General features: G+C 35.6%; 2 protein-coding genes across 5 annotated transcripts in view; one reads left to right on the top strand and one right to left on the bottom strand.

The window, feature by feature from the left end:
* C17H8orf88 (chromosome 17 C8orf88 homolog) overlaps nucleotides 1–6,035 on the top strand; it is a 40,442-nt gene extending 34,407 nt beyond the window's left edge. For all 3 annotated transcript variants that reach the window (XM_004283223.3, XM_049700302.1, XM_049700303.1), the window contains 2 exons: nucleotides 3,553–3,659; nucleotides 5,815–6,035. In XM_004283223.3, coding sequence (XP_004283271.1) covers nucleotides 3,553–3,659; nucleotides 5,815–5,838 — 131 coding nt within the window. In that variant the 3' untranslated portion in view covers nucleotides 5,839–6,035. The remainder of the gene's footprint in view (nucleotides 1–3,552; nucleotides 3,660–5,814) is intronic.
* NECAB1 (N-terminal EF-hand calcium binding protein 1) overlaps nucleotides 4,704–23,395 on the bottom strand; it is a 259,253-nt gene continuing 240,561 nt past the window's right edge. For both annotated transcript variants that reach the window (XM_033411712.2, XM_004283224.3), the window contains 4 exons: nucleotides 20,537–20,649; nucleotides 14,342–14,419; nucleotides 12,956–13,047; nucleotides 4,704–9,186 (listed from right to left, as the gene is read on the bottom strand). In XM_033411712.2, the coding sequence (XP_033267603.1) occupies nucleotides 9,161–9,186; nucleotides 12,956–13,047; nucleotides 14,342–14,419; nucleotides 20,537–20,649 (309 nt within the window). In that variant the 3' untranslated portion in view covers nucleotides 4,704–9,160. The remainder of the gene's footprint in view (nucleotides 9,187–12,955; nucleotides 13,048–14,341; nucleotides 14,420–20,536; nucleotides 20,650–23,395) is intronic.

Raw genomic sequence — 23,395 nt, 5'->3', positions numbered from 1 at the left:
GCTTTGTTGAGAGTATTAAGCATAAACGGATGTTGAATTTTGTCCAATGCTTTTTCTGTATTTATTGAGATATCATATGATTTTTGTCCTTCATTTTGTGATGTGGTATATCACATTGATTGATTTGTGGATATTGAATCATCCTTACATCCCTGGAATAAATCCCACTTGATCATGCTGTATGATCCTTTTAATGTATTGTTGAATTTGGTTTGCTAATATTTTGTTGAGGATTTTTGCATCTATGTTCATCAGGAATATTGGCCTGTAATTTTCTTTTCTCATGGCATTGTTTTCTGGTTTTTGCATCAGGGTGATGCTGGCCTCATAAATTGAATTTGGGAGTGTTTCTTGGAAGAGTTTGAGGATTGGTATTGATTTTCCTTTGAATGGTTGGTAGAATTCACCAGTGAAGCCATAGGGTCCTGGACTTCTGTTTGTCGGGAGGTTTTTGATTCTGATTCAATTTCATATTTTCTATTTCTTCATGATTCAGTCTTGGCAGGTTGTATGTTTCTAGGAATTTATCAGTTTCTTAGAGGTTGTCAAATTTGTTGCGTATAACTGTTCATAATATAATCTTATCCTTTGTATCTCTGTGGTATCAATTGTAATGTCTCCCCTTTCATTTCTGATTTTATTTATTTGAGTCCTCTTTTTTCCAAGCCTCTTAAATTTATTGAAACTTATTTTATAGCCAACATATAGTCTGTCTTGGTTACTGTACCATATCTCTGTGAATATAATTTGTATTTTGCAGTTGTTGATGTAACTTTTATAATTGTCAGTTAAATCAAGGTGGTCCATAGTATTGTTAAGATCTGTGTCTTTTCTGGGTTTTCTTTTGTCTAGTTATATCAGTTGCTGAGGGAAGGGTTTTTACATTACCTAATATTTTTGTGGAATTGTGTGTTGTCCCCTTTATTTCTGTCAATTTTTGCTTCATGCATTTTGAAACTCTGTCCTTAGGCACAACACATTGATAATTGTTATCTCTTTATCTAATGTTAAGAGCCACTCTAGCCTTCCTGTTCTTAGTCTTTGTGTGGTATATCTTTTTATATCCATTTACTTTCAACCTATCTGTGTCTTTATGTTTAATATGTATTTCTTGCAGGCAGCATGTAACAGTGTCTCTTTTTATTTGTTGTGTCAATTTATGGCCTTTAATTGCAGTGTTTATCTTAGGAGTGAGTATACTATGGCCCTCAGGCCAAATGCCCAATTTGGAAATTAAATTTTATTGGAATACAGCCACATGCTTTATTTAGTTATTATCTGTGTTTACTTTTCTGCTACAAGACAGAGTTGAGTAGTTGTGACAGAGATTATATGTCCCAAACTCCTCAAGTATTTACTTTCTGGTCATTTACAGAAAAATTTTGCTGACCCTGGTTTAGACCATTAAGATTTAATGTGATATGGTTGAATTTAGGCATATAATTTTATTATTTTCTGTTTGTCCTCATTTTTGTTTGTTTTTGTTTCCCCCTGTTCTTTGGATTTTGTTAAGTTTAATTTTTGGCATTTAATTATATCTATTGTATTTTTAGCTGTATTTCTTTGTATTTTTAAGTGGTTGATCTAGGGATTATAATATCTAACTTTCTCAGTGTACTTGTTAATATTGTACTTCATGCAAAACAGTGATGGCAAAACTTTGCAACCATATGTAGTTTCCTTTCCTTTATTCCCCTGCATTGATCTTTTTGCTATAGCTGTATGCATTATATCTCCATACCTTGGAAATCTCACCAGGCAGTGTCAGAAGTTTTGCTTTTCAACAATCATACATATTTTCATAAAACTTAGATAAGGGGGGAAAAAGGAGTCTGTTATATTTATTCAGCTATTTGCCATCTCTCTTTTGTTCTCCTTTAAATCTTAAGATGAAAGACTCTGTCTGGTATCATTTCCCTTCAACCTGGAGGACTTCCTTTAGTGTTTCTTATAGATCAGGTCGGCTGATGACAAATTCTTTTAGTTTTCTTTCATCTGAAAATGTTTTTTACTTCATATGCATTCCTGAAGGATTTTTTTCACTGGCTATGTATAAGGGAAAAACTACACTCCTCCTGTGTTTTCCTCTACTCTCAATACTCTATTATACTCACAACACTTCTGACACTAGATGTGAGGTTTTTCCACATATCAAGCAATTCATTGCGAAACCAGCTTGGTGTCCTATAATTCAAGTTAATTCTGATATAAACTGGAATTAATGTAGATGCCACAGGGTAATGGCCTGGTCACATAAGACTACCCTCCACTTCCGATGACAGTTACAAGTAAAGGTTCCCAAGACCCCCTTCTTGGATTCTGTCATTTTCTAGGACAGCTTACAGAACTTAGGGAAACCACTTTCTTACATTTACCAGTTTATTACATAATTAAGGGTATGATAAAGAATATAGATGAATAGTCAAATGAAGATATACATAGGGCAGGGTTTTGTAGGGTCGCAAGTGCAAGAGCTTCTGTGGAGTTGAGTTACACCACTCTCTGGTACATGGATGTATTCACCCACCCAGAATCTCTCCAAACCCGTTACTTTTTTGATTTTTATGGAGTCTTCAACACGTAGGCACCATCGATCCTTAACTCAATTTCCAGCCCCTCTCCCCTTCTCAGAGGATGTAGGGGTGGGGCTGAAAGTTCCAAGCTTCTAATCATGGCTTGGTCTTTCTGGTGATCAGCCCCCATCCAGGAGCCCACCAAGAGTCACCTCATTAGAACAGAAGACCAAATCACCCAGAAAATTTTAAGAGATTTAGCAGCTCTGTGTCAGGAACTAGTGTCAAGGAACAAATATTAGAACAAAAGACGCCCCTAGTGCTCTTATCACTTAGGAAATTACAAGGGAAAGGATGTTTGTGCCAGGAACAGGGACAGAAACCCATATATATATTTTTTCTATTATTTCACAATATGGGAACCTAGGTTGTCAGTCCTTTTCTGTTGGAAATTTAAAGATTATAGCTCCACTGTTTCTGGCCCAGCAAATGGTCTCATATAGACCAAGATGGTGATAGTCTCTGATGAGAAATCTGCAAATATTTGAATCATTGTTCCCCTTGAAGATAGGGACCCTATTTTGGACCTTTTTCACCATTATCTACAATAAATGTTTCTTGAATTTATTGGATTGTATTAAATTTTTAGTAAGTTAATATAAAGACTAGACAGGCTTATTAGGGTTCCATTTCCATAGGCTTATTAGGATCTGAATTGCCCAATAGGTGTTATACCTGTTATATTTTATAAAAGAAGATTTCTTTACTAGATATGAATAAACCAGATAAAAGAAGCAATGCATTACCAAGTTTCTGAAATGTTTCCTTGGTTAATTGGCTTTGTTTCTATGTAAAAGGAAAATTGGAGGCAGTAGATGTTTGTCCGAGCTTTTTCCCCACTTCTCTTTTACATAAAAACTACTTACCATTTTATAAAATAATGGACAGTTAAGGGACATCCAGAAAGAAATGAGCCAAAAAGTGTTCTGGGAGAGTTCTGTGCTTTATAACATTACATTTGATGTTTTGATATCTACAGAGAGAATCAAATACAGCAGAGATTTTCTGTTGAAGCTCTCAAGTGTTTCCATCTGCAGAAAAAAACCAGACTTTCTGCCTGATCATCCCATTGTACTTCAAAAACCAGTAAGTAGTTTTCTAATTTTGTATTGTTTTAATCCTAAATATTTATCTTTTAAAGATTTTTGTATTGTTTTAATTCTAAAATATGTCTTTTAAACCTTTTTAATGTTCTCATTGTGAAATATAATTCAGAAAAGTACATAAATCTAAATGTATAGTATAACCAATTACTGCAAGTAATTACCACTCTGTCAAAAATAGAATGGAATTGTCATATTTTAGGAAATATTTTTGTTTTTCAATTAAGTTTTATAACTCACCTGAAATTGATTTTACTATATGGTGTGAGGTAGGGGTGAAGTTTTATTTTTTTCTGCATGGATATCCAGTCATCCTAGCAATATTTAGCAAAAGGATAGTCCTCTGCCACCTTTGTGGCAATATATTTACATGTGGTCTGTTTCTGGGCGCTCTGTTCTGTTCAGTTACTCCTTTTATACAGTAAAACAACACAACTATTCTTCGACACATCTTTGCTGTTTCTTAGCCCTTTATATTTCTGTGTCACCTCATCAAATTCTATCAAAGTAAATACACACAGTAAATACATACATGTATCTTTCAGGATATTGATTGGAAAGGACATGGGTTTCATGTCAGGCTTGGGTTCAAGTTGTAGCTCCACCTGTGTACTGGTATATTGTTCAAACTTAGGCAAGTCACTTAACGTTCTTGAGCCTCAGTTTTGCAATTGTGATAAGGGGATGATTTCTAATTGTTAGAATTAAATGAAATGTATGAAATTGCTTTTAGCATGGTACTTATCTCTCATTATGTACTCAGTAGGTGTTGATTTTCATCTTTTATGGTCTTTACTTCCATTTTGACTGGAATTTGAATTTCTTTTATTTATAGTTTTCATAAACACCATTTTATACAGGTAAAGGTGTATAAAAGGTATACAGGCATACCTCAGAGATGTTGCAAATTTGGTTCCAAACAAATATTGCAATAAAGGGAGTCACACAAATGTTTTGGTTTCCCAGTGCATATAAAAGTTATGTTTACACTATACTGCTCTTAGTTGTGCAATAGCATTATGTCTGGAAAAAAAAAAAAACTATTTACATATCTTAATTAAAAAACAATTTAGTTATTTATTGCTAAAAAATGCTAACCAACATCTGAGCCTTCAGCAAGTTGTAATCTTTTCACTATGTAACATTGAAGATAACTGTTCACAGATCACTATAACAAATATAATGATAATAATGAAAATGTTTGAAATATTGGGAGAATTACCAAAATATAACACAGAGACTCAAAGTGAGCAGATGGTGTTGGAAAAATGGTACCCACAGGCTTGTTTGATGCAAGGTTGCCACAACCCTTCAATTTGTAAAAAACACAGTATCTACAAAGAGCAGTAAAGTGAGGAATGCCTGTAGTATTCTACTGAGATGAGTTCAGAATATAGGTATGCTAAGAATGGGTCAAATGTGAGATATAAAATACCTCCTGTGTTCTCCATTTGGGGGATTTCTTACCCTTTGGAATCCATAGCTTTTTTTTCATAATTACAATTTTTTGTATTTTAGTTTATTCATAGTGTATCAATGGCTCTTAATTTAAACTCACTACCTTGCAGACATCCAGCCAATTCTTTTTAAAATTAAAGCATAAATTTAGAAGTTTTTTTCATAATACCTTGCTCACAGGAATATTTAATGAGGTAAAGCATCCTTGATGTTATTTGAATTTTTCTACCTGTTCAGAGATCTTAAGGGCATATAATCCTTGGTCTATAAGAATAAATCTAAACTTCAGTGCTATATAAAATATAGTCGCTTTCTCATTTGAAGGCTTTCCACTTCTAACAACATTTTATTTTGTCAATAGAAGTTTGACCTACGCATTATTTTGAGTTTACTTTTGTTTTATGCATTAATAATATTTTCTAAAAATTAGGTACCACAAAAACAGAACAATGGGTTTTGAATACAATCTAATATATTTAAATATAATATATGTATTATATAAGTTTTACTAAACACAGAAGAACTACTTTATTTGACAAATTCCAGTTACTTAATAGTTTCTATAGTAACATGCATTTAGATCTGCAAACAATAGGTCACAACATTTTTGATAAACTAATTAGTAAAAGGTACATTCATTCAATCTAATTGATAAGTTAACTTTTTCTTCTCTATTACAGGAAAACAACCAAAGCTTTAAGTAGCATTTTGAGAATGTATGTATTTCAAGATAAAGAATTACTAAGTTTATATTTTGGACACCTGCAAATGAAGTGGATCTAGTAACAATAACTGTAACAGACTGTAACAATTCAATTTATTTTTAATTTTGATGGTTGGATATTTGGTTTCTCCTAAAATGAGAAAGAGATACTTTAAACAATAAAGAATTTTCTAATCAGTTTCAGCTTTGCAGGCAGTTTCTTGCATAAATTGGGAAGTAACACTGGAAAGTAGGAATTTGGTTAGTGAAATGGGAAGACTGTATTTATAATTTGCATGCTACTTGCAATTTTTGTTTTTCATCACTTGTAATAATGGAATGAAAATGTAAGCTGTAAGGATTCTCAAATATAAAGTATATGCTATGATGTATATATGATACATAATTTCTTGTTGCTTTTAAAGTTGCTTTTGTTTTGTTTCCCACTGATTTCATACCAGCACTTGAAAGGATCATTACAATCTCTCTAGAGGTTTAGAATGATTCAGGATGTTCAATGAATAGTTCTCAGTGATAGGAGGGATAATATTTTAAGAAGTATTTCTTTTCAAATATATGATTGTTCTGTAGGTTTGTGATAATAACAACATTGTCTAATATTCTTTTATTTCCAAAAGAGGAATAATTGAGGCATTTGCAAATAATTGAGGTGCATTAAGTTTCAGTGCTGTAATTTCTTATAACAAGTGTATGGATGAAGAATTTGGAGGTTTAAACTTTTAGCTCCTAGAAATTCTATACACTAAATCTCCTGCAATTTGTCACTCTTGTTAAAAAGAAAAGTTTGTTCCAGCACAGTGTCACAAAGAATTGCTCATATAAAGGTAAGTGTAAACTCTCCCTAGTTCTATCCTCAGATTCTTTCAGATCCCTGGGTCTATTGGCAAGGCATTCAAGGACATCATTTGGCAGAAAGTTTATCTTAAACTGAATTCTGAACTCCTAAAACAAGTACCTTTTTCTTCACTGGTCTTTAGACTTGTTACCCAGATTCAAACTTTAGTCCATGGCAGATTTCCCAACTTGGTCTTTAGTATACTACTTTTAATTGCTTTGTTCACCAGAAAAAGATTGCTTTTCAAGTAGGAAAAAAAAAAGAACCTTCACTAGCCATAAATTTATTGGTTACTTAAAAATGAGTTTACACCTACGGCCCAGTTTTTTACACTCATTTTTGCCCTACTATTTCCCTTTATATTATAGCTTCTAGTATTTATATGTGTATGATTACACACACATACACAAAAATACATGTAATTTATATAAGAGCTGGGGTCATCTCAATAAAAAAGTAATTTAAAAAGAGCTGGGGTCAGAATTACCATATAATTAAATTGGTTTGCTTTATTATTTGCCTATTATCCAAGTCTGTTGACTTTAGTTAAAAAAAATATGATCGAACCTATTCCAATTTGGAATCCAAAGAGCCCTTCCATTTAGCACTGTTACTGAGGGCAGACCCCATTTAAAGTCATACTACCATCCTAACTTTGGAAAGTGCCTAGTATCCAAAAGACTTGATGTACTTTCTGAATCTGATACAGAAATGGACTGGCCAGAACAATATATTGATTAGCTATAATTTCTATTTTTGAAATCATTTATAACCAGCGTTTTCAAGAAGAGTTTGTATAGTAGAAGTCCCCGAGGTTTCAAAGTCTTTTGATCCTTTCTTACTGTATATAATCAGAGTGAGACTGCAAAGACTGTTTTATTATCTATTTGCCTTTGTACATATGTATAGCTTATTTGAATAATCATTGTACATCTCCATTCATGTTGTTCTTTGCTTTGTATATAAATTAAAAGAGTTGAGCCAGGTGTTGTTTCATAGTGTTTATCATCTTTAGAAATGACCACACACACACACACACACACACACACACACACACACAAACATATACACACACGTGTGTATGTCAATATTTACTACCTATTTCTAGTAGAAGCTATTAAAAATTCTTTAATTTTATTTAGACTAAATGAGGACTGAGAGTACACAAAGGTGTTGGTAAAAGTTAGTTTGAGAAAATATGTTAGGTTAACTTTTATATTTAAAAAACAAAATTTTAGTTCAACCTTCCTTTTTGTCTGAGTTAAAAAAAAAAAGAAAAGGAAAAATTCACCTTATGTTTGTTTCCTGGAAGACCTGTGTTTTCAGAGGAATTTGGCCTAGAGAATAAACAAATTTCTATATGCATTGCATTTTCATTAGCAGCATTTATCAGAATAAAAGAGATTTTATTAAAAATATTTAATTTATGAGCTTGTACAGCAGAATATATAAGGTACATAGTTTTAGTTTTTCTAGTGAAACTGGGATTGTAGTCATTCTAGTGTTGAAACTGAAAAATAGATGTTTTTTGTCCAGTACATATTTTATTATTTCCCTAAAGTTTATACTTGTTTTATAATTCTTTGTTCACTTAGGTTAAAATTTTGGTTTTAAAATATTTTGAAATCATTATTTAAATGCAAATGTCTATTTTTCATAAGTAAAGTTAGACCTCTGGATCATGTGCCAAAAATTTTGAACCACATTTTCTTAACAAATGATATAATGGTGTTACATTACTAAATGGTACCCTGTCACAGAATTGCTCACTTATGAAAAACCAGTTTATAACTTGACAGATGGATAGAGATTCTATTGGTTATAATGAAGATTGGTTTATGCTCATGTATTAATGTTTTTTTAAGCTTAAACAACAGGGATGCACTGCATCCCTGCTCTCTCTCTCTGCATATAAGGATACCAGTCATATTGGATCATGTATTAGCTTTTTAAGTAACATAAAGTGAATAGTTATAGGATCCTGAGTTGGGAATGGAGTAGGTATTACTGAAGAATACATTTCACTCATGGTAAAGCAGATACTTAAAAAATCACAAAACACTGATTTAACCTTTATAGTTTATGACAGATCTACAGAAGCTGTTCTATGAAGTAATAGTCTAAAAGCTCTCACTTTAAATGTTTTTTTCTCTATCATAACAATTTTGTTACTTTATATGTATACTTTTCATATATTATGATTTTGAGACTAAAGGGTTTTAGGTTTATTGTATGTAGCAATACAGCAGCAAATATTGAGGATAATAGTGAACTTTGAAAGTTGAGCTAAAATTTACATGAAAGATAAAATGATAGAAGACATTTAAGAAGAGTGCACATCTTAGGGTAAATATATTTAAACAAAAGTAGAGAGTAGATTAATAAGTACAGAGAATTTTCTAATTCACATTTCAGATAAGAACAGTTGTTTTTTACTTGGAACCATAAAGAAAATGTTAAGGAACAGCTAGTTGTTCAGGATCCACCATGAAGCTGAAAAGAGAAAAAGAGTTTTTTTAAATAATGAAAATAACTGCTAGGGCTAAGTTAGTTCAAGGTGCAAGTCATTCTTAAAGAGACTATTTTCCCTCATCTTTAGTCTGTATAATTACTTATCTTTCAAGTTACTGTTTCCTGACTTGATTGAACTTTCCTGTGCACTTGTTAGTTGTACCATAGCTTTTGGCACTTGGTTGCAGTTTAACTAAAAAGTTTTTGTTATATATGAATAGAGATTGTCTTGGCAATGAGATTATAAACACCCTGAAGATAAAATCATGTTGTTGTTGTTTTAATCTTCCCAGTTCAGAAAGTTTGGGTATAAGTAAGTGGATGTGTTTTAAATAATATTTTTTTAGTATATCTGTATTGTAAAATTAGGAATATTTTCCCCAGTAAATGTAAGTATCCCAAAGACAAACCTATGTCAAAGAAGTAAGATTGGTGGAATGAGGTGAGAAACAGACAAATGTGAAGGATTAAAATTTGTTTTCAAAGCTGTTTAAATAATACACTGACTGGCAATAGGATCTTACTTTCTTATGTATCCTTTTTTCCCATAACCATAAGGCTTTCTCCTTTGCCAAGGGATATTCTGCTCCACAGACCAATTCTCATACTCTTTTTGTCTGGGTGTTTTATGATAGCTTATCAGCATAGGCTCCATATTCCAGTATGCCTCATTTAAGTGATTTTTATATTTGAGAGTTCATAGGAATATATTTTGGTTTATATTTTTGTATCTAGTGAAGACTGGTTTATTTGCTTTATTTATTTAAATAAATTGTTTTATTTATTTTTATTTTTGGTTGAGTTGGGTCTTTGTTGCTGCTCACGGGCTTTCTCTAGTTGCGGCAAGCGGGGTCTACTCTTCATTGCTGTGCTCGGGCTTCCCACTGAGGTGACTTCTCTAATTGCGGATGGAGCATGGGCACTAGGCGTATGGGCTTCTGTAGGTGTGGCACGCGGCTCAGTAGTTGTGGCTCACAGGCTCTAGAGTGCAGGCTCAGTAGTTGTGGTGCACGGGCTTAGCTGTTCTGTGGCATGTGGGCTCTTCCCGGACCAGGGCTTGAACCCATGTCCCCTGCATTGGCAGGCAGATTCTTAACCACTGCGCTACCAGGGAAGTCCCTGCTTTATTTCTTAAGATGTATCTTAAGTAAACCACTTGGAAATCTTAATTAAAAAGCAGTATTGGGCTTCCCTGGTGGTGCAGTGGTTGAGAGTCCGCCTGCCGATGCAGGGGACACGGGTTCGTGCCCCGGTCCGGGAAGATCCCACATGCCGCGGAGCGGCTGGGCCTGTGAGCCATGGCTGCTGAGCCTGCGCTCCGCAACGGGAGAGGCCACAGCAGTGAGAGGCCCGTGTACCACACAAAAAAAAAAAAGTCTTATTAGAAATTGTTATTTGTGAATTAGTAATACAAACCCACTCATTGTGTGTTTCTAACTGTAATAACTTTCAGATTTTTATTTTAGGTCAAAATATATGCAGCATTTCAAAACTACATAAACAAAATGCACAAAACTAGTTGTTACAAATATAAGTCATATGGACATTAAAATCATAAATAATATTTATAAGCTAATTTCAGCTTTTTGTCCAGGGAGATATATCTGCTGTTTGTTCCCAAGGGAAGTCAGCTGTTAACAGTGATAGAACTTTCAGTTTAGAATAGAGTAGGATGACCCAATAGATGTTAAAAATCTTGTTTGAAGTAGGTTTTTAAAATTGTGTTAGAATCAAGCCTAACTTTTTTTTCTATCAAATTCCAGTGGTTGTAGAAATTAGATGTGATGTGAAAATCACACACACATGAAAAATAGGGTAGCAATTAAAAGGCATTAAATTGTATTCACTCTGAATTCTGAGAACAGGAATTGATCCAGTTTTATCTGTACTCAGTTTTTCTCTCTAAATTAGGAAATGCTCTGAGAGAGAAAGAGTAATAGAATGCATGTACCAATGATACTAATAGTGCATAAACCTGCCCTTAAGATCTAGAGTAAATATAAAAAATCAGGCTGAGACTGTCAGAGTCAGCCAACTTGAAAGCATTCACACCTGATCTCCCCATCTCCTCACCTAGCTTCAATTCCAGAATTGACTTCTTCATTTTCCATTTATTGCCAATCCATCAAAATCTACCCTAATTTTAAAATTCCTACCATTTTATTAAAACTTCTCTTGTCAAATCCAATTTTCAGTCCCATTCTCTTCAGTCATGCTCTCCTACATAGGCCCCCTGAGGAGCACTGTACTTTGCATGTTACTCCTCTTTTGGTTTCCTTGATACTCTGTAACTGTGACTCTCCTATCTCTGGTTCCCCTCAGTCTCCTTAATGAAAGGAGGCTTTTCTCTCCCAACCTTTTAAATAAAGGCAGTTCCTCAGGCTTCTGTTAGATATTTTCTTCTTACCTACACACTTTCTCACCAACGCCCAGCTTCAACCATCATCTTGCTATGGTTAACTCCTGAAAATTCTATCTGCAAGGGAACTCTATGGATATCGTCTTGGTTCAGATGCTTTTTTTTCCTGGCCTAGATTATTGCCCTGCCTGACCAATTTCTCTCATGACATTCACCTTTCTCCCTCCTGCCACAGTTACTACTGATTAGAGCATTCACTAGCCCTCTCAAAAACCTTTAATGGCTCCATAATACTGTAAGAAGAAAGTTAAAATTCCTTATTATATTTTCAACTCCCATTTCCTACTCTCTCCTCTCTTTGCACATGTACCATATACAAGCCTTATGCTTTAATCATATCTTTGCACCAATTAACACAGCACATTTAACATTTCTTACATTTGTTCATGTCTACAATTTACCTCTAAGTACCCTTCTTCTCCATCTTTATTTGTCCAAATCTAATTTTTTAAAGTCCAGCTCAAGGATCATCTCCTCATTAAAAACTGTTAAAGAGGCAATCCACTCCTCTAAATTCACATAGCACATTATGACTCTAATAGGTAACTATTATGTATGTCCTGAGCTTGTTATTTTTCTGCAAACATTTGTCTTTCCTACTGGACAGAAAGCATTTTATAGGTAGGGACTGTATTTTTACTTTGTACCCTCTATAGCTCCCAACACAATGCTTGTTCATAACTGGAGCTCAGTCAGTGCTAGTAAACAGGCTAGGAACCCCAGTATCCCCAGTGCTTAGCACTTATTAACATTCAGTAAAAGTATGTTTAATTGGTAATTGAATGGATGGGTAGATGAACAAATAATTTTTGTTCTCAATTATCTTAAATAAGGTTTGACTAGGCCAGACTTCTCAGGCAAGTTCATTTCAAATTTCTCTTTCCCTTCTCCTTTTTCTCCAATTACAAAAAATATTTTAACAATTATTATAATAAAGATATTTCTAACATAATTCTAATCTCCAATCTATGGTCACCTATTTCAAATTTATTCAATACACTATAATATAGTAAAGCATTTGAATAATTTTTTGAAATGTCATGATTTGTACTTCAAATTGTTAAAAGGTGACCAGCAAATGACTAATATTAGGAATACAGCCAGGAATACAGCCAGGAATACAGCCAGGAATACAAATAGGGTCAACTAAGGACTAAAGGCAATAGAAAAAATATATAGATCTCTTATTTCCTACCCCCACTCTCCAATTTTAAGATAGATAAAAAAATAGAGTACAGTTGATGAAGGGGAAAGGGCTAGAACATACTGTCTTTTAAACAGAGAAAGGCAATACAAAAGCACATAGAAGAATTGTGAACCCAGGATAATTACCAGGAACTAGCATAGTAGATGTGAGTTCTGGAGTTTCCAAGAAATCCACATTACTTCTTTGGAAGGTCTTGCTATAATTCATCTGACGGTGGCTGTATAAATAATTATAGGTTATGGCTGTGCAATTTATTACAATCTTCCTGAGTAGAATGTAGCACAGTTCAAATTCACTCAAGGTGGCAAGGTTTCGGATGATTTAGATTAAGTGCCTGAATACGGACTTCTTTTCTTGGTTATTTACCCTTAAAAAAAGACTAAGGAGTAATTTAACAAGTATCACCAGAATTTTTTTTTAAAACAGGAGAGCACTAATTCTCTAGAGAAGATAAAACAAAAGGAGATAACTGTAATTGCAGCAAGAAGTTTAAACAGAAGGAAGACTATCTTGGGCATCAGGATGTTTAAAAAATAGGATAGCTAAGAAGAAGGACTATAGATTTTCCATCTCTAGAAGATAAAAAGAAAGAAAAATCATCTAAAAGTATAGGCCTGGAACTACAGAGTTGAATAAGTTGCCTTTAAAGCTCCCTTTTGTGCCTGAAATTCTGTTGATGTCATTATGCATTATAGCACAGTGTTTAAAATAGCCACAAAAATAAAAATTTTAGGTGAAATATGTATCAAATAAATTTCCAGGTATTTGTTTCATTACCATCATTTAACACCCCAAAATATGGACTTATTGGAGAGCTATATTCTCTGTGCCATTTAAAGCCAACTAGAACTATTTATATAATCTCAGAATAGCAAAATTTCCTTCATCTCATTTTTCTAATTATATATTTGTTACTTATTAATAATTATTTTAATTTCAAAGAACTTGATTTATCTTTTAACTTTATCGAGGAATAGTTAACAAATATAATTATATACAAAACTGAATGATTACAAGAGAAGTTGACTTGCTTTTAATCTTTTCCAAACAATGTCTTGAATTTCCCTTTATTTGCAGTAAGTAAAGACATTTCAAAAAGCTGTTAAGCTATGATGATCTTAACCATTATATATAGCTATATTGCAAAATAAGAACCACAGAGCTTAAGAAAAATTAGGAAGTAAAATTATTTTCATCTTTTTCTGCATCCTTTGTCTCCCACCCCTGCACACCTTAGACACCCATGACCCACATCTAAATCTGTTTACCTGAAAGCATCAGTAAAATGGTAATTCTTAAAGTGTGATCATAATCAAAAGTTTTTGTGCTTCAAAAGGAAAGTGATTTCAAATCCATAAAAAGAGTGAGATTTAGGAAAATGAGCAAATAAGACAGGTTTTAAGGTGAGGTAAAGGGAATGGAGTTTTTTCTACAGGTTCTAAAATTATATCATGTATATTGCCACCTCCCTGGCAAAAAAATAAAAAAAATAAGGCCTGCTCATAACTTACCTATTCCACACACTACTGTTCTCCCAGAACTCGTAAATCGTGTAGTGAGATTCATTTGAAAGCTTCTGTATAGAAATACTGAAATGGAAAAGGAAAGGTGTAATTAGCCACAGGAAATTAAATACAAGAAATAAACTAATATTTCTAATCACCTCTAATCTTATCCATTTGTATAAGAAACACCTATGGTTCCTGCATGAAAATTGAAGTTTTGTCAATAATTGATTAACATGTCTGTTTGTTTAATATACGTTTTTAGTTTTCTGGTTTGGCATCATGAATACTGTCTCAGTATATTTCAGAAATCACAAATATAACTTTGTAAAATTTCCTTCATATATCTATTCAAAAAGATTTTGTGAGTTCTGTTTTGCCAGGGTTCAGAAGAATGTGAGTGCATGCCACCTTCCTTGCCCTCAGCTGTTGCTCTTTGGATCAGTCCAATCAGCCTCCAAAGCTCTTGCCCTTACCTCTATCTCTGGATTGACAGTTTTTGTTTGGGGTCCTGCTGTAAGCTAAGTCACCTGGACCACACTGCTACACAACTAACTCCAACTTTGCCAGTGCCCAGTGTTGGTCCTCCTCCTTTCTCTTTTACACACTCACACCTCTCAACTTTCTCGCTGTCCAGATCAAGTTTGAGTCCATATTCTGGCCATAATTGTAGTTTTTTTTGTAATTGCTTTTCCAATTTAGGGAAGACAAATTTGTTCCTTCCAGCCTTCTGGACTAGCCTGAGAGTGGCTAATAGCCTATATAATATGTTTTGGAGTAGTGAAGAGAGAGGAGGTGGGTGAAAAGACAAGTTGAGGTGAAGACTGGATTTAATCCGGTAGCAATGAGGAGACACAAAAGGGTTTAAAGCAGGGAGAGTCTCATTGTTGAAGCTGGGTTTTAAAAGATCCTTCTGATGGCCGTGTGAGGTAGCCTATGGAGAACAGTTCAAAGCAGGAAGAAAAGTTAGAGAGGTAGTGAAACTAGCTTAGGTGAGAGATGATGAAGATCCAAATTAAGGTAGAAAGAAAGGGAGAGGGGATAGATTCATAAATTTAAGGGAGAGTAGGATACAAATATAAAGATTCCTTTAAAAAATTAATTCCACAAGTCCAGCTTGTTCAGCCTAACGTTTCACAGTATATTCAGATTATAAATCAAAATCAGAGGTTAGAAAAACAATAAGGATTTAAAAAAACAAATCAGATGGGGTGCTTTTTTTTTTTTTTTTTTTTGTGGTACGCGGGCCTCTCACTGTTTTGGCCTCTCCCGTTGCGGAGCACAGACTCCGGACGCTCACGCTCAGCGGCCATGGCTCACGGGCCCAGCCACTCTGCGGCATGTGGGATCTTCCCGGACCGGGGCACGAACCCGTGTCCCCTGCATTGGCAGGCGGACTCTCAACCACTGCACCACCAGGGAAGCCCGGTGTGGTGCTTTTTTAAATGGAAGTATAGTTGATTTACATTATATTTCAGGTATACAGCATAATGATTCAGTAGTTTTGCAGATTATACTCCATTAAATGTTATTACAAGTTAATGGTTATAATTCCCTGTGGTATACAATACATCCTTGTTGCTTATCTATTTTATACATAGTAGTTTGTATAAACTACTCTTTTTTAAATTTTTTAAAATAATTTTTATTGGCGTATAGTTGATTTACAATGTTGTGTTAGTTTTGGGTTTACAGCAAAATGAATCAGTTATACATAGACATATATCCACTCTTATGATTCTTTTCCCATATAGGTCATTTCAGAGTATTGAGTAGACTTCCCTGTGCTACACAGTAGATCCTTATTATCTATTTTATATATAGTAGTGTGTATATCTCAATCCCAATAAATTGAGAGATTGGGAAAAATTGGGAGAATAGAATATTGATTTAAGAGCAAACATACGGTAAAATAGCCAAGCTCAGTGTAAATTTAGGATTTACCTAAGTGTGGCCAGCAGATGGTGGTAACTACACAGAAATTGTAATACTTATTTGGCTTGTAGTTTGGTGTTTTTCACAGAGCTATTGATCAAGCTTGCTTCAGTTAAGATATGATGTAGCAAGTATTGTTCTTAGTTCAATTTCAGATTTTCTCGGGAAAGGTTTATAACATAATCAAAGGAATTGAACAGAAAGTGAAACTGGAGATTTTCTAACCCCAGGAGTTTATAGATGGGCTTTTGGGGGGGTTCCTTGAAATCCCAGAAATGAGCTGAAAATTACTGTGCATATCTACTTTTTCCTGGGAAGAGAATCCATAGTTCTCATCATAGTCTAAAAGGATCTGTAATCCCCAAATGTAATCTGACAATGTAATGGTCAAATTTCAATCCATGACTATGAACTGCCTCCTACAAACTAATTCATTTGTATTACTTATTACATATAAAAATCACTTATCCTGCTATCTGAACCTGCCATTTTCCAGACTAGCCACAAGAAATTCACGAAATTTTAGCCTGATGCTCAAGTTTTGAAGGACTGAAGAAGATAACACAGTGTGATAAGGTAGTGGTTTGAAGTATAGCCATACAGGCTTACCTTCATCCACCATGTATTAGAGCTTTGTCACCTTGGGCCCATTACTTAACCTGTTTCCTCACCTGTTAAATGGTGGTAATAATAGTACTGAGTACTAAATAAAGCATTATATGTAGAATGTTTTGCCCAGTAATTGGTATATTGTATGTGTGTATATGTGTGTGTGTGTGTTAGCTGTTAGCTCAATAGTGAAAAACAAAGTAGCACTTTACTTAGGTGAGTGAAAGCTAAGCCTTAATGGTATCAAAGTTGAGAAACATGACAGAATTAAAAGGAACAGAAAAGAAACTGAGGGAAAAAGACAAATCTTTGAAAACAATGAGGAGCAGCAAGCCAATAATAATGATGATAACAATTATTACATTATTATACATACTAATAACAATGGCGATGGTTGCTAACATGTATTGCTCTGTTCCAGGCCCTGGTTTAAGCATTTCCCATGGATTAAGTCATTTTACCTTCACAGTGAAGTCACTCTGGGAATCATATGGTAGATACTGTCTGTTGCCTCCCCAACTGTTATTCCCCTCTGTCTAACCGAACCCTGCCATTGTTCATTTTGCAATATATCCAATGTACCAGTCAGTGCTGGGCTGAGACAGTCATCACAATCTCCTTTCTGCTAAATATTTGTTTTCTAACCTCCCCTGTAACCAGGAATAGCCATGTGACTTGAGTTGGGCCGATGAGATGCCAAGGGAAGTATGCTGAGAAGCAAGGACTTCTGGGAAACTTTCTGTCCTTAGGTTCAGACATGAGAGGATGGCTTGTTGGTGTTGCTCCTTTCTCCTTCTTCCTGACTGTAGGCCATCTGGTCAAGAGCCAGATGGAAGAGTTGAAAGACCAGTTCAGATTGTGTCTCAAAGGACTATGGGTGAAAATGCTAATCAAAATTGTTCTACAGACTGGGTGCTTTCAATTAAGGGCAAAACTGACCAATACACAGCAATGACATTTAAGGACATTGATATTTGAGACTGTACAATACAGATAACAATACATATGCAGTGATGACACTGAGACAGCAAGAAAAGGTTAATGATAAAATTTTTAGAAACTTCAGTCAGCAATATTTCTGTTAAAAGGGCTTAGGGCTTGAATGATTAGCTTTCAATTATTTGCAAACTTAAAATTACATGATGTAACTCTGAGCTTTTGCTTTGTGACTGTACTAACTTAAACACCCTCAGTCTTCCTCCTCAATGTATTCATACTTCCTGTGGCACTTAAAAACTCACTGGCTAAAGCAAGAGTTCTTTGGCTAAGCTGTCTCTGGATAAGGTCACTTAGAGCTTCAGCCCTGAGCTCCAGGACACTTTGAACATTCCAGGAGCTGGAAAATGTCAGTGAAATGGGGAAAAATGATGTAGCTCAGGAACGGTTGGGGTTAAACATCTTACCTAAGGTAGCTTGGCTCATCAGGAACAGGACACACTTCATCTTGGCTTCCTCTGTTCCCCAGGTGGCCTACCTTAACTCACAGAGCCTAATCACTGGAGTAAGGGGCACACAGGAGGGATAGTTCCTACAATTCTCCACCACACTACGGCCACCCATTTATTTTGTCTATATAAAAATGCTGATAAATTAATGGTTCAATGTGCCACAGGGTACCATGAGTTCTTAAGGATGTTTCTTTGGCCATAGTACAACTCCCAGGGTTGATTCTTACAATGCAGTTCCACATTCATCTTCCCTACATCCTTGACATGGAGTTCAGAATACATACAAATTCTAGAATTTGGTAGCTGAGAGTGACTTCACAAATCATTTTATTCTACTTAACAGCTGTGAAATTAAGGCCAAGAACATGGCTTTAATTGTTCATGAATGAGTATCCTATTTTCCCAACTGGTTTCCTAGATCCTTGGAAGCAGAAACTATTCTCAACTTTCCGAAGTCATGCATGGTTTTGAGAATACACTGTGTGCATCATATATATTCAGTTGGTACCTCCCCGTGCCAAACACAGGGATTAAATAAGCCTTCATGATTACAAAATATGCAAAAAGAGTAATCAAAAAATGTGTGTGTGTGTGTGTGTGTGTGTGTGTGTGTGTGTTATATATACATGGGTCACACAATTGCTCTGCTTGGGTTTTTCAGTAATTTTTTTTTTAACATCTTCGTTGGAGTAAAATTGCTTTACAATGTTGTGTTAGTTGCTGCTATATAACAAAGTGAATCAGCTATATGTATACATAATACCCCCATATCCCCTCCCTCTTGCATCTCCCTCCCACCCTCCCTATCCCATCCCTCTGGTGGTCACAAGCACCGAGCTGATCTCCCTGTGCTATGAGGCTGCATCCCACTAGCTATCTATTTTACATTTGGTAGTGTATATATGTCAATGCTACTCTCTCACTTCATCCCAACTTCCCCTTCCCCTTCCCTGTGTCAAGTCTATTCTCTACGTCTGCATCTTTATTCCTGTCCTGCCCCTACGTTCTTCAGAACCTTTTTTTTTTTTTTAGATTCCATATATATGTGTTAGCATACGGTATTTGTTTTTCTCTTTCCCAAACCCACAAAGTTAATACAACCCATGTTTAATTCCAGAGCCAGACTTCTTAGCTGCAGAAGTATTCTGCCAGAGTGTGAATAAAATATAACTAGTAATTACTGGGAGGAACACCAAAGAGACATAAAGTATGTGTTTCTATGTGCACATACATGCATGCATACATGTGCTAAAAAGCTTTCCCAATGTTCTAAGAGTATTGTGAAATACAATTTAAACAAGCTCCTAAGGAAGGGGTGGATTTGGTTGTGGCAGTTTTCCAGGAGCAGGTGAGTTTGATCTTTGGCATAAGGTAGAGCATGGTCTGGCAGAGACCTGAAGCTGGGTGCACACTTCTGGGAAGGAGAGTGGCCAGATCGAAGGCACAGCGGTAAGACAATAGATTATGCTGGAAAGGCAATATGCAGCTGGGCACTGTTGAGGCATAGTGTTCAGGTGAGGGAGAACAAATGGTAGCAGTGCTATGGATCTCTGGGGTCTGTTGGTAGTATAATTGTAGGGTCAGGATAAACTTCTGGCATTTGATAAGCTACTCATTAGATAGTTATTGCAGGTTTCTGAATAAGAGAATTCTATGATAATTGTTTCCGGGAAATTATAATTGTAGTAGTTGTTTCTCGGACTACTTGGAGTAGAGAAACTGAAGATGAGGTATAGGTAGTATATTTTAGTAGCCTGAGATAACAGAAGCCTGAGCTGGAGTGGCCATGGAAATAACTTTTTTTTTTTTTTTTAAATGACAAAGTCCTGCCATCAAGACTTCAGAGATGGTGCAATTTCATAATGAATGGCTGAAATGGTGGTTATTAGGCCATAGGGCGCACTCTCAAGGTAGCAATCAGAGCTAGATGCACTAGAGTTGAGGCCTCATATACCAGAGATGATTTAAATCAGAGTGTGAGTCTGCCTGGATGCAAAAGGAGGAATTTCAGTCTATTTGACTTCCCTTGGTGCTCCTAATGCTCAAATCCACACAGAGTCCAAGGATAAAAGAGAAAACAGCCTGTTTAACTCTGCAAAATGTATCACCCCGAGGGCTAGAATGACCAGCATAACTTTAGATGAAGATTCTCAAATACCAGTCCTCCAGACCCCACCTTCATCTAAGACACATGCACAGGAGCACTTACCGCAAGCAACCACTTTGAGAGGAAGCGCTCTCCACATAGTGTTTCAGAGCGAGTTGGAATTCTTCCAAGTCCTCTTCTCTCACAGACATCTGACGCTGCACAAGCATGATGTGCTGCAGAGGAAGGGGCAAGTGTTACTTTGTTGACTATCATGGAGCCTCCCTAATCCAACCCCCTACTGCTCATCCCATCCCTCCTCACAAAACAAACAATTTTTCATCTAAAAATGACTAAAAAGCCCATGACTAGTCCAAGTAATAACACTGTATAAAAGCTGTAGTATAGGCAGGATATTTTCTTGCCTCTAGTAACAGGCACTAAAAAAGGTGTCCTTCATGATGACATATTTCCCTTTTAAAAGCAGTGGTTCTCCATCAGAATCACTGGGGAGGTTTTAAAATTACATTTATATCAGAATCTCTGGAGTGAGGTTCACGCACTGGTATTCATAAAAACCCCTCCAAATGACTTTAATGTGCAGCCAGGGTTGGAATCACTGACCTAAAGTCACTTACCAAATTTTAAAGAGAAGTTTTATTGTACACAGTGCACAGCTCCAGCTTCTCCTTGGCTATTTTGTGATATTAGACATATTATAAATTTCATTACAAACAACCAAATTTCAAAAAATATGTGTTCACTGACGCATTTCCAAAGCTACATAAACCATCACAGGGTTCTCAAACAATTAACCACCTATAATAGGCCCCACTCAAATCTCATGGCATTAGATGAAGCCTGTGTTTAATGGATCATGCTGGGTTGGATGACAACTGATTCTTGTAACAAATCCTATTACCCTTATAGCACCTGTAGTTTGAATACTTTCCTAAAGCTATGCCTATGGGCTTCTCATGGTATTTTGATCTCAAGATTAGTCCTTTCCTCATCAATTGTTGGTAGTGAATCATAAAAGTGCAAAAAAAAACAAGGATTGGAGGTGAATTATAAAAGTGCAAAGCAACAACAATAATGTGAGAAAGATTTAGAATATGAGGAAACTAACTTGCCTGATCTTACCCAGCTATGTAGAAGTAGAGCTAGAATTAAGCCCCTGGTTTGCTATCTCCAATTCCAATGAGCTTCTCTCTTAATGTTAACAGCTACCATTGGATGAACACTAATTATATTGTAGGTATTATGTTAGGCACGTTTTATATTGAACAAATGTTCCTACTTTGTGTTCCTACAGGGAATTAGTAAATGCTGGATTCTAGTATACAGTGATGGATTAAGATAGAATTCTTGTCTTCATAGGTTTTAGCAAAGAAATAAACAAGTCTTGAACACTGTGTCTAAGAAGTAATTTTAGGTATGGCCCATGAAACTTATCGTATGTAAATTGATCAGAATTCTACTAAAATTTTGACCAACTGTATTGCCAAATAAATTTTGATCCTTGTGTTAAAATCCTTTGACTATTTAAGGCTTAAAATAATATTTGGGCCCCCAAACTCATATGAGCTGGAAGCACGCTGTGAATACTGCATAACCCCCAAGAAAGGTAATGTTCCACAATGGGCTGACTCAGGTGTGGTCATGGATGGTAATGGACCAAGAAGAAACTCTTAAAGAAGAACAGAAAACAGGGTTCCTCTCAGAATGGAGATCTGGTGTCTAATAGTGGAACTTCCTTCATTAAAATACCTTCCCAGCATGAACTCATCGTTGCAACTAACCTGTGAATGTTGCGTATTTCCTATTCATCTGTTTTCTGAGCGGCAGTTTTATGGCATTTATCCTGGCCTAGTTTTATCATTGTATATTTTATCTGTGTGTGTGCAGGGGTTGGGCATTTCAGACTTTAAATGGCTACATCCTGACCTTACAGATAAGACTAAACATCATCCAGGGATCCTGGATTTGAGCTAGAAGCAGTAACTGGAGGAGACTTTGGGCGGTCTCCCTTGTGAAGGTAATGTGTTCTATAAATGTGAAAAGAAAGATGTAAATGAACATCTGATGACCAGAAGGTAGACTATGGCACAGACTCCAAACTGTTCATCAAAATCCATTTCTTTCTTCTTTCTAGATATAGAGTTAGACTTACAAATTCCATTATCCCTTGCAGTTAGGTGTAGCCAACTGATGAGTTCTCACCAACAGAATATGAGCAGAAGTGCTGTGTACTACTTTTGAGCCAAGACTTTCAGGAAAGATGTGAGCCTCCTCCACCTTCTCTTTTTCTTTTCTGCTAGTAAGATGAAGACCTGCCTTAGGACTGGCAGGCCCATAGGTGAGAGAAGTCTGTGTCCCTGAATCATTGTGTGGACTATTTACTAGGAAAACTTTTATTGCATTGGAATCATCCTACATCTTGGGTCTATTTGTTTTCATAACCTAGTCACCTAAATGAGTTCAGTAATTTTAATTGAGCTTTATCTTATTTCCCTTCAGGATCAGGAATCAAAGTCAATAACTATCTCCTAAGGTTGTATAATGAACAATCAGCCTCCTATCTGACTCTCCCAGGGCCTAGGGTTTTTTTTGTTTGTTTGTTTTTGTTTTCTGTAACATCTTTATTGGAGTATAATTGCTTTACAGTGGTGTGTTAGTTTCTGCTTTATAACAAAGTGAATCAGTTATACATATGTTCCCATATCTCTTCCCTCTTACGTCTCCCTCCCTCCCACCCTCCCTATCCCACCCCTCTAGGTGGTCACAAAGCACCGAGCTGATCTCCATGTGCTATGTGGCTGCTTCCCACTAGCTATCTATTTTACGTTTGGTAGTGTATATATGTCCATGCCACTCTCTCACTTTGTGCTAAAGATAATCTCTACCAAAATAATTATGGATACATCCTTTTGACAAAAATCTACAGGTCAGGTATTTGATGAACAGTGACTCACATGATTC

The sequence above is a fragment of the Orcinus orca genome, chromosome 17 (assembly GCF_937001465.1).
Source record: "Orcinus orca chromosome 17, mOrcOrc1.1, whole genome shotgun sequence".
In the NCBI taxonomy this organism is placed as follows: Eukaryota; Metazoa; Chordata; class Mammalia; order Artiodactyla; family Delphinidae; genus Orcinus; species Orcinus orca.
Note: the sequence above shows the minus strand (reverse complement) of the source record. Positions and strands in the feature narration are given on the sequence as shown.